Here is a 16,109-nt window from a genome sequence, read left to right on the forward strand (position 1 = left end):
GATGGACCATGTGCCAATTAGATACCGGAGCTCGAGAATAGAAAAGTGTAGTCGGTATAACACCAAAACAGCAAAGTGGCATCCATAGCAGCAGTACATACTTTTAATACTTTAAACATCATTTTAAATAGGTGCACAAACTTAAATAGATTTCCAGAGATTCATTAGGCTTACTATGGAAAACTGATTTATTAAATGTCACACTTACAAATAGCTATGCTTATAATACTATGTACTCCATATACCTTTAGGAAAATATAATCTTAACACTTTCAATATTTGGAATTTTACAGGAAGACAAGATGCTGGATTTACTCTTGGAGGATTAAGACTTTAAATCTTTGGTCACATCTACTAAAATATCAAGGATCCAACAGGTGTAAACATAAACTGTCTGGGGTGCATCTCTGGAGATTTATTAAACCTAAGCTTACATTTTCACTGGGAAAGTAATGCACGAACATATTTCTGCAGGTTAGTAAGGTCAATTCATTCCATAATGTGCATAAATGAGGCATCTACTATAGTTAAGTATCTACCATAGTAAAACACAAGTGCAAACAAATGTTTCTAGGAATGTGCAAATAGTGGAATTGTGCGTATATTTCTTCTTTTTTTTAAATCAAGAATTGGATGGCTATCCATTGTATGTGTTAGCATATGGCTGGCTCATCCACAGCTTGTGCTCCCTCTGTGACAGCTTTCACACACTTGGCCATCGTCTGGGAGGCTCTGCTTATTGGATCTGTGGGTAAAAGATTGAAAGCAGATTTTAAATTTTCACAGCTGTGAAGACCAAAAATTTACTTCGTAATGTAAAGATGTAAAGATGGTGCTTTAGTGCAGTTTGGTGTTGCAGTGCCATTATTCAATTTTTTAAGGATGAACATGTCAAGTGTTTTATGTCAAGTGTGTAACACCAACATACAGATAACACAATACAATTTGGGACAGTATGCCAGTAATTTTTTGTTTTGTAGAATCAGTTAAATTAGTCATTAAAAAAGAAATCCCAGACAACCAACTTTCAACTAAGGAGCATTTTGTTCATGTCACCTCAAATCCATAGACGTGGCACCACAAATTAACATAAACACGGCTGTAAAATGTAGTGATTACAAATTCTAATGCTAGGGAAAAACTGTAATGAATAAATTTTAAATATATAATTTTTCTATTACTACAACATTATATCATCACACAATCATTGCAAAATGTGTAATTTCTAAATATAATGTGAAGAATGATGTGTGAATGTGGTGGAGATTTAAGATTTTGCAATTTTGCAGATGCCAATGAAATTTGCTCTCTACCAATCAAATGTTTTCTGGCTATTCAAATGAAACTTTCTGCCTCTCTGAAATAAGGGCAATATAATCTGGATCCAACTATTCTATCACAATAGCTGCTTTAAAAGGGAGCCTTTTGTTCCTGTATTAATCTGATTAAGAGCTCAATCTGAATAAAAACAACTAGTTAATTCAAATTTTTTCTTTTAAAAACAGTGATTTTAAACGTTACCCATTAACAATGTCCATGGCAAATAAATATTTTTCATACAAACACAAGAAGATTATGTACAATCTGTGCTCGCCTACATAATATTACATAATGTGGGTGTGCTGTGGATTGCTTGCCTTCTTAACAACTACAGAAATAAAACTCCTTCTTCAATAGGAAACACAGCAGTTAATACAGCTTAATGTTATTCAATAGTTTGCTCAACATGGAGAGCTGGATTTGGGGTTATAATCCAAATGAAACTAAAAGAACCCTTCTTCTGATGACTGTAAAAAGAACACCTTAAATTATTACTTTTTTTTAGTGATAATGTGAAACTTTTGTTAAAATTGTGTTGATTTTTTTATTCATTTGGGAGGGAAAAAAGCTCATGTAATGTTACAATATTTGGCATTAGAAGTACAAAAATGATATAATTCGTGAATTGATAAAACACTGCTTTCCACGGTTGCCTGGAGGATTTTGGAATGAAAATAATATAAAGACTGGGAGAAACACTTAAGTACCAGAGACCCACCTGTCATATAAAAGTCCTTTACAGTAAGCTGTGGAGGGACTAAGGGTTCAGTTAGGACAGCCTGGTTCACTGCCTGAAAGAGATAAGGCAGATATCACCATTGTCAGAGAGAACAGTATGAAATGAACTGAGATAACAGTAACTGTACAAGCTAACATTTAAATAAAGCTTTATTAGTTCCTCCCTATCACCAACTAAACACATGCTGGAGGAAAATAACAGCTGACCTTAGACAGTTCATTGGCCTGCTTAAAGTAGTTGGCCTCCTCAACATCATCGTATCGCACCAGATTTGGGGAAACCTCTGCCAGTCTGTCACGCACTTCGTCAAGAGTATCATAGGGCAGAGTCACTCCGACAAGCTTAGGTAAGAATGGAAAATATACAGAATTTAGTCTTATTTGTTTTTGCTTAATATAACATGATTATTTTGTATTGTAGTCCACCTCAGAAATTGCTCTGATGATCTTCCAGTCCTCTCTGGCCATGCCTGGAGGAGACACTGCCACCCTGGTCTGCTGGGCACGGCCCTCAGTGTTCACATAGGTGCTACATTTCTCAGTATATGCAGCTCCGGGAAGTATGATATCAGCCATTGGTGCGCCAACATCGCCATGGTGACCTGAGCAGTTATGGCACAGAGCACTGAAATTAACCCTTAACATGAACATGCATAGAAGTGTGACAAATGAACTCAAAAATCCACATAAAATAGCTTAGTAAGGTGTTTTTCTACACGAAAAGAATAAATTTGATGCCATTAATTCACTTAATATTAATGATGGTGCAGAGTGCTGTGCAATACACACCTCACCCATGGGTGTTTGACTGCTTTGAAATCTGTTACAATTACTCAACATACCTTTTAGTTATATCTTGTGCACTGTATGGAAGGCACCATATTAACTGGGTTTCTTTGCTCATTTACTCAGAATGTTTTTGTCACTTTTCTATACATGCAAAACAATTATATGTCAGGAATTGCTTTTCTCCAATGCCATACATAAATTAATGTAAATTTGAGATTCTATGGAGGATCTTATGCTGCTGTGCAGGGAAATAGCTGACCTTGATAAATTATGAAACTATCCTTGGGGAGGTCTTGGCGAGTAATGCAGTCAGCATCAGCTCCAAGTAGGAACAGAACTTTGGGTGGATTCTTCCTGATAGTGTCCACTCCTGGCTTGTAACCAAGATCCAGTGCAGCCACCTGACTGGCAACCCTGAAGACACAGGCACAAAGGCACATATATTATGGTAAACCCCCCCTTGAACACTGCCCTGTTACTGGAAGCCTTCCCTCTAATTTTCCAAAGACAATGACCTGTGAAGCACATTGAGAACCTTCCAGGTTTCCTCCACTCCACTGCTGACACGAGCATTCTGAGCAATGGTTGATACGGCCGCCATTATTGCAGCTCCATCCTCTCTCTGCAGGCAACTGCTACCAACCACAACAACAGGATGCTTTGCTTTAGCCAAGACCTGCAAGAGGAGATAAAATATACTAAAATTATAAATAGGCATTTCAGTTGACTGATAACACTCATTGCATAACTCAAAGTGTTACCTGGGAGAACGGATGAGTTCCAGATGCAATTTCTTGAAGAGCCTTGGCAGACTCCCCAAGATGGTCATAGGTATAACTTAAGTCCACTTCCTTTCCAACAAGAGCCACTTGCAACTCATTGTGAAGCCAGCTAAAGTAGAGGTAACAACTTCATATTAAACATGCACTTTTGTTCAGCGACCCACAGATTTGCAATTTCAGTGTTGTTCAATAACCAGAGATACTGCATTCAACTTACCCTTTTCTGATTCTTGCATTGAAAAGAGGCGCCTCATAGCGTGGGTTGGTGCCTACCAGAAGCAGCACGTCAGCTTCTTCAATGCCAGCAATCCCAGTATTTAGAAGATAGTTTGAACGCAGGTCAGATCTAAGCCAGGGTCAAAAAAAGAAACCTGTTATCAGTACTTGTTCAGCTAGCTGTGCAGTGTCCTCAGTTTTTCTCTTTGTATGATCTTACCCAGCTCCTGCCATGGGGAACACCTCCTCAGTGCACAGGTTATCACTATTCAAACAGTTCAGCAAGTCTTTCAGGGAAATGAGAGCCTCTGCATCCACCAAGCCTCCGACAACAGCAGCTACATCATTTCCCTTAACTCCCTGCAACTGTAAAATGAAACAGATGCATTTAGTACTGTGAATGGCTGCAAATGATCATACACCGTTAGAGAAGGAAATTTCATCATAAATTACATACTGCTCCAGCAACTCGAGTCAGCACATCTTCCCAGGTTGTGGGAACCAGCTGCCCAGACTCATTTTTTACCATTGGCTGTGTAAGCCTCTGCCTCTTGAGTCCATCATAAGCAAACCTGTCAGGATGGAAGTGAGGAAGAGTTCAGCAATAATGCTAACATCATATACACAGCTAATCTGTGACACAAATTTTATGCGATATGAAAGGAACCTGGTTTTGTCCGAGATCCACTCCTCATTAATATCCTCATTAAGACGGGGCAGGATTCTCATCACCTCACCACCGCGAGTGCTCACCACAATATTACTACCCACAGCATCCAGAACATCAATGGATTCAGTCTTCCTGTAGAAAACCAAAAAGAAGAAATGAAGAAGAATACACAATTTGGGCCTTTGTAAGTTAAGCAAAATATAGAGCACAATTGAAGAACCTGGTTTCCCAAGGGCGAGCAGTAAATGCATATGGTTTAGAGGTCAGTGCTCCCACTGGGCATATATCAATAACATTCCCAGATAACTCTGACATGAACATCTTCTCCACATAGGTCCCAATCTGAAGGTCATTGCCTCTGCCAGTGGTGCCCAAGTCCTCCACCCCAGCAATCTCACTGGCAAAACTGTAGTGAGTAAAAAGCAAAACATTTACTCATTTTCATATTCTAAATCTGTATGATAAATTGTTTTACTCATGATATTGAAGTGTGACTCACCGCACACAGCGAGTGCACTGGATACAGCGAGTCATGATTGTTTTGATGAGTGGGCCAATGTTTTTGTCTTCCACAGCTCTTTTGCTCTCTGTGAAGCGACTCCTGTCGCTGCCAAACTGCATGGACTGATCCTTCAGACAAAATCATATTAACTTGTATTAATCAGACGATTATTTTAAATGTGTGTCATATACACACACACTAACAGAAACGAAAACATAATTGTCTTTGATTTACCTGTAGATCACACTCTCCTCCTTGATCACAAATTGGACAGTCTAATGGGTGATTAGCCAGAAGAAACTCCATCACACCCTCTCTGTGTAAAATTAAACATAATAATAATACATAATAACAGTTTTACATAACATTGTGTCAGGCTACTTAAATATGAGGGAATATTAACACTATTTTTAGGGAGAGCTAATTTAATAGAAATATAGGCAACCACTATCCTACAACATAAAAGTGGGTTTAATATGAAACTTCAGTTAAAAACCCTGGTCATCAGACAGATCTAATTACAGAGCATTATTAACTCTACAACACAAACAATCAGTGCACCACATATCTACAATGATTTTTAGTTATGAGTTTAATCCTACCTGGCCTTCCTTGTTTTGTCAGAGTTGGTTAAAATGTTCCAGCCCTTCATAACAGGCATAGCACATGCTGCCACTGGCTAGGAGGTACATGAAAAATGATTCCTAATTATTTTAAGAAGGTATCACTGTTCCAGTAAAATTAGGGAAAGTAATACAAGACTGACAGGTATGCATAGCTTTCTAGAATGGCAACAAAACAAATGTGCAGCCTTCAACATACCTTAGGAACCTTCTCTATCTCCACAAGACACATGCGACAGTTTCCAGCAACTGACAGGCGCTCATGATAGCAGAAGCGAGGAATTTGCATGCCTACTTTCTCACATGCCTGTTATAGAATAAAGCCACAATGTTAAATCTGATATTATGACTCAAGATGTCAGGAATTAAACTGTCTTACTGTATATAACAGCAGGCATTAATTTACCATGTTACCTGTAACACAGTGGTTCCTGGCTCCACCATGACAGGTTGTCCATCCACAAACACCTCCACAAGGTTACTGGCAGCTGCTGTTGCTGTAGCTGTGCGGGCTTCAAGCAAAGACAGAAAATATTTACTGTCACTGCTACTGTCATCAATAAAAGAGGAATCACTCACATCATTTATTATTTTTGCCAGTATAATGAATTACTGATATTTCCTACTGAAGGCAAATTAGTGACACAGATTGCTGTTGGCTAAATTGAGTCACCCAACGTGGTAGCTGGCAAATCTGTAATCCTGCCTATAATCCATCAGTGGAACAAAGTGACAAAGGTGCTAAGCATTAAGATATTCAGTTCTTGCACACAACATACAAAATGGCTATTCTGCATATATACAAGAGACATGCTGTGCGCAACAAATCCATGATCGATTGATCAGGCGATGAAGTGGCATACTATTACCATTGTTAGTTGTAGCCGCACCCCCTTTGGTTATAGCTGCTGGAAAGAGACTCCGACTCACCACAGGCAAACGCAACATGCTGGAGGAGAGGCAGAGAGGCGACATCATATGTAAGGTCTAGCTCTCTGACTGACAGTTTTTATCAGGTGTGGACAAGGCTTTATGATATTCAAAGTTTGTGCGTAATTTTAAACCTAGAGAACGGTACAGCCCACACGTGACAACCAAAACAAGAGCAGAAATAACTGTTAGCTAGCTACTTATCACTATGGCTGCTGGCTGGAGGGGTAGCCGAATTATACTGCGACATATTTTAAAAGGAACATGTTTGTCGTGTTCATGCAGTTCAAGGTGCGCTGTATTAACGCCCTCAAGTATAAATAAGCGCTACATGTTTTGACAGCCCACAAAACGTAGGAAATTTCTCGAAACAGCCAACAAACTGTAGGCAATGTTAATGCCCAAATAATATGCCCAGCTAAAGTTAACGGTAACAAAGGATGATATAACCGTTAATTCAACTGTGATGGCACGCGACACTGTTGTATTCTATCGCAATTCATTAATTACTATCTTGCGGGGCGTTTAGTGGTGTTTTGACGTTTGTTACGTTTAATCTAAACCCTATAATTTAGCATAGCTTGCTATAAACAAGCTAAGGTAACAAACGTCAACCGACTAACTTCACTAAATAATCCAGACTTCACGCCCCATTGCAAACCTTTTTGTGACGGTGGCGTCCACACTATAAATTGTCTAACGTTACAAAGTAAAGTAGATAATTATTTCCTGCGGTGATCAGTTACGTACCTTGCCACTGTCAGTGTTTGTCCTCGTGAGACTGCCGGCGACGCAGATTGCGCACTGTTTTGATATTCTGCTGCGTCACGGATTAAGTAATCCTGTATACCATAATCCAAACAGGAGACCTGGGCTACTCTTCTGACTAAGTACTGACTAAACTAATCGTACAGGTTTTCAAGCAGACAACCTATCAGGCAAAATAATGTATCCTCCTCTCCAGATACTCCGCTACACTTTATTGTGACAGTGAGGGGTGATATGGCAGTAACAGCATTCCCTCCGATTCAGTCCTTGCTTCAGATACAAATGTGGATCATTTTCATCCTTTAATCTGCCATTTAAAGACTACTTATGGAAAAATAAGGAGGGTCAGATGTCCTGTTTAGTTGTACATAAAGTGCCACAGGGGCTTCGTAATTTGTTAAAGATGAGTAAAATGTTTTCTTATATATTCATGTCTATATATTCACACAAGTTACAGAGATTTAACAGCAATCTATAACAGGATGTTACTCTACGTGTAATCCTTACAAGTCAGAGTTCACCAAACAGGACATGACTTAACTTGTAAACAGACCCTGAGGAAATGGAAAGGAAATAGCTTACACATCTTGATTCACCTCAGCCTTGTCCATAGTTACTGAGAATGTGTAAATCATCCTGGAAATCTAGCCTGTGTACAAAAAAACAAAAAGTTTTCTTTCTAATGAGGTTACCACCTTGTTAACATCAAATCACAAAATACAAAAACATTCAAGCAAAGTACAGTATGTGCTCAGAAGAACAATTTTATTTAGATATATACTATACTTGGAATATATTAGATTAAAACATTTATACAACTCTCATCTAGTTAAAAAATCAATACATTAATAGGTGACTCTAGCAGCCAATATTAAACTGTATAAAACATAATAAAGTTAGACTACAATCAGAGCTGATGCCCTTAGTTCAAAAGAGTACAATAAAAAAATAATATGTAGATGCATATTTAATTATTTAAAAAATTATAGTGAAAAACATCTCAATTTCCACGACCCAAAGAGACATCTGCAAATTGTTAATTCAGTCATTTACTGTCATAGATGACAAAGAAAAGCAGCAAATCCCCACAGTCCAGAAACTGGAACCAGAGAATGGTAGGCATTTTTATTTTAAAAATGATTTAAACAAGTAATTGATTATCAGTATTATCAACTATTTCAGCTCTGTTTCTCCAGATATCATTCTGGTTATACAAATGAAAAATAAATGGAAAAATACAATCTCTGTGTGCACATTATGCACAGTTTCCTTCAGTTTTTCCACTGATAGTAATTGTCAGCTGAAGTGGCATGCCTCCATCCAAATGAAACAAAATAGGAAAATCTTAACACTACAGCTGGAAAGAATTGGGTATGATAATCTTCCATATTTATGCTTAAGTAATAGCCAGCCACCCTCATGTTTTTCATGGATGACTACAAGAGTCTGAGGGTGGTTGCAATCATAGAGCTGATGACTCCACAGGCTCCTCTGGGACACTGTCCCGATGAAGTCCTGGCACAGACTCCACCTCAGTGGCAGAGACAGACTGGCTGAGCTCTCTTAGTGAACTCTTAGTTATGTCCAGGCAAGCACGCTTCAGGATATGGCGTACTTTTTTTCCCAGTAGCATATACAGCAGGGGGTTAATACAGCTGTTAAAAAAGCCTAAGCTGGTGGCGAGAGGAAAGCCAGCTTTCAGTATGTTGTGTAGGTATAAGGAGGAATGTATTGATAACTCCATTAAGCTAAAAGTATGAAAAGGTGCCCAGCATAAAAAGAAGGCCAGAATTACTGCAGTGACTGTTTTGGAGAAGCTTGACAAGCGAACTGCTCCCCCAGATTGATTCACTTTGACTGTCAGAAGTATGCCTGTCACACATATGGCAGTAAATGGCAGAAGGAAGCCCACAGTGGTACGTATGGCCACTATTATAATGTGTCTCATGGCTGCTGTATGTCCGTCCTGTGCGTGGAAGTTATTGAAGCACACCACCTTGTCATGTAAGCGCATGGTGTCACGGAAAATCAGCGCAGGGCAGCTCAAGGCTCCAGCTACTGCCCATATGCAGCTACATACAACCCAGGCCCTCTCTACGGTGCGGTACCTCTGAGACCAGTTGAGGTGGACCAGAGAAACGTACCTGTCTATGCTGAGCACCGTGAGAAAGAGCACACTGGCATACATGTTCATCACTGACACAAATGAGTTAATCTTGCACATGGCCACACCAAAGTCCCAGTGGAAGTCCCGCAGTATGTAATCAATGTAGAAGGGTAGGAAAAGCACAAACACAAAGTCTGCCATGGCCAGATTGAGCAACCACACACTGTTGACAGTCTTCTTGCTTTTAAATGCTGTCACCCAAATAACAGTTCCATTTCCAATCAAACCAAGCACAAAGGAGATAATATAGATAACCACTGAGATAATATGCATAGTTTCCTTCTGCTTGTGCTCAACTTTAATATCTTCCAAGTCGCCATACTCCAGGTAATATTCATAGCTGTAGTTCCCATAGTCCTCGCTGGATTCAGCCATTGTTGCAAGGATGAAAACTCTATGCTGAAGTTATCTGTGAGGAGGAAAACCTTATGATAAGATGCATTCCTACAGGGTGGTCAACAAACACAGTAACTTAAAAAATCCCTATGTGTTATAATCAACCCATAACACAAGCTCTTACCTCACAATCTTGATGATTATGCTTGACTGTTTTCCAGAAAGATCCAGTTGTTTGTCCTGCCCCTCTTTCCAATCATTTATCTGCTGTGTTGAGGCTAGGACTGGGTGTGTCCTGAGAAACTAAGGAACATCATGTCAACATCCATTTGTATCAACAAATGTGAGATGCCCCACAGATGAGACAGAAAGAACCCTCGTAGTATGAATCATATTGTTAGTTCTGTAACTGAACATGGACGAACAGACAAACACTGCACTGTTACATAATTGCACAATGTTAATGTCTGGATGATTTTTTTTTAAACACACGTATCTCATTGTTCAACTATTCCAAGGCTTTGATCGGCTAATAAATCTGAGTGAAAGGTTACATCTCTGCACATATCTGGAATATTACTGTTATCATCAAGGTCAAGATAGTCCCTTTGACCACTTCTGTCTTGAATTACGGGTCCAATACCATGAAAAGAAAGTAAGAAGATTAAGAATATGATATTAAATAATATAAATAATAAGAGACATCTGCAACTTTGCCATCATAATTTGTGGAGAAGACCAGACAGTAACTGTTAAAGGTTACATAGACAAAATGCTGAATCTAGAATCAGTGCAGTCAACAAAGAAATAAGGAGTATGTCTACTATACTAACATCTCAGTAAACAATAAGAAATTTTATATCTAACTAACAGAGCAACAGTTACTTGTAGGATTTAAATCTTAAAGAGAAAAGGGTGGTTAATTTACTGGAAAGCTTATCATTATACTGGAGGGTGACAAAGACAAAAAGGCTAGAAACTCATAGTATAAAATGCTGGATGCACAATCGAAACAGTCAAGAAATGAAAAAAAAGTAGAGCCTGTACTAATAAAGCAAGAGAACCTATCATAGTTTCATAGTTCTGTCAGTGCCACATACACACTGCTGGCAGACTAATGGGATAAACATGAAGGCTTTTTTCTTTGGAGTTTGAAAAAGAGAGTGCATCGCTTACCTAAAAGTGCAGCGCCCTGCCCTTTATCAGTACTTGGATCAAAACACCGCTAACTTTAGCCTTTTAGCTCCGTTTTCCTCGGCCTCGTCTGTCACTTCCCACTCGGCTGCAAAATCTCTCTCCTCTGTTGCATATGCAGTCTTTCCGAGTGCCCATCCAAACTAAACTAAACGTTATTTGGTGCACACAGGGCTGAGATGTGCAGTGGGTGCGCCTGGCTGACGCGTCAAACGTGGACCACAGAATGAAGAAAAGTTATTGGTCATCCGCACGGAAAGAAGAATGCTTTCATTCAGAGGAGCTGCGGCTGGCTTTCATAACAGCGGGGTGAACCCACAACGCACGCTGTTCCTCTCAGTGAGTAAACGGAAAAGTTTTGAATGCTGCAGATTTTTTGTTGACAAACGGTGAATTTTTTTTCTTTCCTCCAAAAAGCTGCTTCGGTGGGTAGGGCCTGCGGAAAGACAGTTTGTGTGCTGTCAGCTGCCTCTGAACTTCTGCATTTGCTTTCTTCCTACAGTGTATTTAACTCGTTGATTTAGCACCTCTTTGCTCCCTTGTCGTTAAAACATAATAAAGTTGTGGTGCGTGGTGGTAGGCCTCCGTGGTTCCAGTGGGGATGTGCAGACTGGCTTGATTGCACTGCAAAATCTTAGCTGAAACAACTTTGGGAAATCTAGTGTTATTTAAGCCCTGTCCTCAAACACAGCACTGATAATGAAACATTCTGCAACAGCTGAATTTTTTTCAATGATAACCTTTCACATTCAGAGCCACCGTTTTGTATATTCAGCACAGCTAAGGAATGATAAATGGGGCTCTCCAGTTATTTGCTATTGCATTTCTATAAAGTTTAGGGGCTTGTAAAATGTGTTTTTATTAATGGTTCAAAATGATACAGCATTGAATGGTCTGGTTCTAGGTATGGCTCCAGAAATGCTTGATTTTTACACTTTCCATGACCATTATCTCTCTGCCTGTGAATACAATTGTCTGTTAAAATCAATGTCTCCAGTTTGAGTACAGTGCAAATTTTGTGTTTAGATATGTAAAATCAGGACCTCAGAGATGACCCTAATGACATTGTCCAGGTCAATTCAGTTTTATTTATATAGTGCCAAATTGTATACATCCAAGACATTACAACATAGAGAGAAATCTAACAGTTCCCACCAGGAGCAATCACATGGGGACAGTGAAGAGGAACACCTCCCTTTTAACAGGAAGAAACCTCTAACACTGGTTGGGTTGAGAGGGGGTTTACTTTCTCATGACTTGATATAGCTCCTCCAGAGCCACAGACAACTTTATACAGCTGTTCATGAGAGGTCAATCTTCATGTGTAAAATCAAAAGTGTCCCCTCAGATAATTTATTTATGTAATATTTGAGCATGGTAGGTAGAGTATGTTTAAGGTATGGTTACAAGAGTACTCCAGAGATTATCTAATAGACTCTCCACTTACTAGGTACAGATAAATAAAAAGACAAATGGTCTAAAATGGATGCTACAGAGGCTGAGATATATCTTTCAGTCCCCTGTGTGTCAAGTTCTAAAATGTTTGATCCTACACGTCCCATAATACAACTTAATAGCTTCCTTAATTAGAGCCTTTCCGCCTGCTAAATGTCCACTTTAAAAAAAAAAAAAAAAAAAAAAAAAGGGTCATGCCTCAGTTTATAACACAGGCTTTCTGTTAAAAATACAAGTGAGAAGTCTCAAGCCAAAGTTAGACTTTACAAAGCTCCTCTGGAGCTGTAGAGGACATTATACATAAAAATACACTGGTACTGACGTTTGGTATTGGAAGTAAAGCGTGTGTTGTGAAGATGTCCAATATGAATGTAATTACTGGGGATACTGGGTTGGTTTGTTAGTGTGTTCTGCAGCTGTCCATACAAAAAACAGCTGTCTTTTCTGCCGTAATCACAAATTATAGAGAAAAATAGAGACACATGTCTGCACCAGAGTCTATGATCAGTGCTGCCACCCTCCTCTCTGTGGGGTGAAATTTGTGTTGCTCCTCTGACCACACCTCACTCAGCACCTGTCTAAAACAAAACAAAACCTGCCGTCACATCACTGTTGGAGGCATAGTCTGTCCATCTTTATTAGTTCAACATTTCAACTGCCTTGCATTTCAATGTGGTATTTCCCCTCCATTTCCTAAAAATGAAAGTGGAAAATCAGTTAAATTACTTACAGACACATTGATAGTGTAGCAATGAATTACCACTGATCACAGTCAGTTCTTGATTTTTAAATCTCACAGTTTTAATCAGCTTGTCTTTGTAGATTAGATCGTATTAGATTAATTAAATTTAATGACAGCAGAGGCTCCTTTTCCAAACAGATACTTCAGCTGTTCATGTGGATACTGCTGCTGACTCACCCCTTTTTGTATCATCAGATAGCCAAGACAGCCTTGTCTCAGCCCTCTCTATCTCCAGCGACCCAAAGTGACCATCTCATCCCTCTGTGGATCATTCAGCCCTGAGGGGGGAGCTGGCACATTCTCCAATAGCTCTGTTTTGGGAATGTGTGTGTGTGTGTGTGTGTGTGTGTGTGTGTGTGCTCGCTCGTGTGTGTTCTGCATAATCTTATTATCAAACCTAGAAGTCATTCCATGTACTGATTATAGTCCATGGCCCCTGTGACACAGTCTTCCTTGAAGATATGCTGCTATCTCAGAAAGAGACAAAATACAGAGGACACTCTGAGCGTCCCCACTGGGACTTTCCAGGAAACTTAATGGAGCAATCATATCACTTAGACATCAGCGTTCATGGTGTTCCTCACGTACTGTCTCAATGAACTGGGTTCAGAACAGTGATCGTTCACTTCTTGTTCTTTGTTTTTTTTTTTTTTCCCTTGCTCAACCATCACACAGAATCACTTTTAAACCATGCAGTAGATGTAACATATATGATTGCCAAATTTTGAATGAAGTTTTGGAATTATACTTTTATGGCTGCAACAAATAATCATTATTATTATTGACATTTTGTTCTGCTGATTTTGTCTGCGTCATTTTCTTAAGCAGTTAATCATTTGCTCTATGAACTGTCATAAAATTGTTGGGGGTTTTTTTTGGTTTTTTTTTTAAAAACACCAGTCACCTTGTAGAGCTCATGTTGACAGTTGACATGTTTAAATTGCATGTTTTGTCTCACCAATGGTCCAAAACTTCCAAATTTTCAGTTTACTAAGTTTATTAACATAGAAGACCAACAAAAGTTTTTAACATTTTTGCTTTAAAAAGTGGATTAATCAATTGAATGATTTTCAAAATTGAAACTAATGAGTTAATGAATCAATTATTTCAGCTCCAGCCACTACTGATGCCAGTCCACACTGGAAAAATCCACACTGTCAATATTGACTGTCTGACCTGTGCCAAAGTAATTTTTTAACAGCTATGATTTGTCAGAGCAAGAAAAGCACATGTGCATCTAATTATATTAACACTGATTTAAAACATCTAGCAGGTCTCCTGGGGGATATGCCTGTTCAATATTTCCTCTCACAGATGTATTTTCATTTTTTTAATGGGTTAGTACTTTACTGTTACAATGACAGGAGAAGCTCTGGGATGGAGCGGACCTTAAATGCCTGATTGATGTTTAGGGAACAAAATTGGCTTTATATGCTTTAAATAAATGTAATGTAGGGTTTGTGCCACTGTTATGTAGATAACTGTCAGAGATCTCCCTCATACTGTATCTCAGCTGGATGACTAGACATCCTGTTTGTAGGATATGAGTAATTATATCACAGTTGGCCCAGATATACACTACTGGTCCTCCTATACCACTGAAAAACCTTAAATGGTCCAAAGTTCACAGGTAAACTAGGTTTAAGATGTCACGATTTGAGTTATACATTTATATTCATTATTTGTTTGTTCTATGCTTTAATTTAAGAGTACACTAAATTTTTGTAACAAGTGGAAAAATGGAGGTGTTTTAAAACTTTTGATCAGTAGTGTATGTAGCAGCCTTTTTCAGAAGACAGCACTGATTCAAATATTGACGTTAATAATGTGTGAATTCCATTCAGCTGCCTCAGTTTCAGGGTCCTGGTATCACTGCATGCTGCTTCAGTGTCACACTGTCACTTAATGTAGTGGAAATTTCACATTACTGTAATGTTACTTTGATGTATCCAAGTTTGGTCTTCACGCCCTCACACTGCAAGTTTAACTTTGTTCACCTCTCACCTCTGTTTGTGCAGACCACAAGTGTACCTTATCTCTGTGTGAGTAACCTGACCCATATGCATATGTTTGTATTCCAATAAATACTCAGAAAGACTCCCTCTTTGCAAATTCACTTTAATTTAATCGAAATGTTGGCTTTGAAAAAGCCCTATTGACAAAACAATATTTTCGACTAATACTTGAGTACAGCAGTTGTGGTCTGTTATTCCATCATAACATATGCAGCAAAAATACTATGAAATTTTGTACCAAGAGCTGAGGTCATGAAATTTAAGTAAATTTACTCAAGTACTTAAATACATGTATATATTTTCCTCAAGTATTTTTATTTTAGACAGTTTTTTACTTCTGTCTTATCAAGATATTGTATGTTTTTACTTTTACTACATTTCAGCTATATGTAGTAGCTATTTTGAACATCAGTTTATATACAAAACATATTATCAACTTCTACAATATGATTGTTACAAGTTAAAACTACCCAACTACAATGTATAAAGTAGTAAATTTAGCTTAAACTGGTTAAAACATGAAATTGCTGCTTACCTATTCATTTCATCGTGGCTAATTGACACCTTAACCTTTCATACTTAATTTTTCTACATTACATTTTACTGCACTACTGAACACAGTACTTTGAACAAAGAACCCTTTTTATAGTGTGGTCTTCCTAAAAGTAGTTTAGGGTTACTAAAGGGACGACTTAAAATGTTACATTATCTTATTAATTCAATGTATCCTAGTATTGTTTACCACAGTGACCAAACATACATATGTATTAACGTTTTATTTCTTAAATATAATAGTCATCATTATCTTTATATATATATATATATATATATATATATATATATATATATATATATATATATA

At 38.3% G+C, this 16,109-nt stretch overlaps 2 protein-coding genes and 1 long non-coding RNA gene across 6 annotated transcripts; 1 reads left to right on the plus strand and 2 right to left on the minus strand.

The window, feature by feature from the left end:
* Positions 1-85: 85 nt before the first annotated feature.
* On the minus strand, positions 86-7,517 carry LOC108881521 (NADH-ubiquinone oxidoreductase 75 kDa subunit, mitochondrial). Of its 4 annotated transcripts, XM_018673575.2 has the most exons (19): positions 7,321-7,517; positions 6,510-6,589; positions 6,055-6,152; positions 5,840-5,947; positions 5,620-5,696; positions 5,252-5,333; positions 5,015-5,145; positions 4,736-4,921; positions 4,513-4,647; positions 4,303-4,417; positions 4,066-4,211; positions 3,847-3,975; positions 3,609-3,738; positions 3,363-3,523; positions 3,107-3,261; positions 2,485-2,660; positions 2,266-2,400; positions 2,039-2,111; positions 86-745 (listed from the first exon to the last, which is right to left on the minus strand). In XM_018673575.2, exons 2-19 carry the CDS (start codon positions 6,586-6,588, stop codon positions 654-656), a joined length of 2,208 nt encoding a protein of 735 aa, XP_018529091.1. In that variant the 5' UTR covers position 6,589; positions 7,321-7,517; the 3' UTR covers positions 86-653. The 4 variants fall into 4 exon arrangements, with proteins under 4 accessions (XP_018529091.1, XP_050927163.1, XP_018529093.1 ...); XM_051071206.1 differs by lacking the exons at positions 5,620-5,696; positions 5,840-5,947; XM_018673577.2 differs by lacking the exons at positions 6,510-6,589; positions 7,321-7,517 and having other exon boundaries at positions 6,047-6,152.
* LOC108881524 (uncharacterized) lies at positions 6,535-15,332 on the plus strand. Its single transcript, XR_001960632.2, has 3 exons — positions 6,535-6,620; positions 11,208-11,374; positions 13,428-15,332. It is a non-coding gene; the product is annotated as an uncharacterized LOC108881524 (long non-coding RNA).
* cmklr2 (chemerin chemokine-like receptor 2) lies at positions 8,078-11,191 on the minus strand. The gene is made up of 3 exons (XM_018673582.2): positions 11,018-11,191; positions 10,026-10,144; positions 8,078-9,914 (listed from the first exon to the last, which is right to left on the minus strand). The coding sequence occupies exon 3, from the start codon at positions 9,878-9,880 to the stop codon at positions 8,801-8,803; it is 1,080 nt and encodes a 359-aa protein (XP_018529098.1). The 5' UTR covers positions 9,881-9,914; positions 10,026-10,144; positions 11,018-11,191; the 3' UTR covers positions 8,078-8,800.
* Positions 15,333-16,109: the final 777 nt, after the last annotated feature.

The sequence above is a fragment of the Lates calcarifer genome, linkage group LG1, assembly GCF_001640805.2.
Source record: "Lates calcarifer isolate ASB-BC8 linkage group LG1, TLL_Latcal_v3, whole genome shotgun sequence".
Lineage (NCBI taxonomy): Eukaryota > Metazoa > Chordata > Actinopteri > Centropomidae > Lates > Lates calcarifer.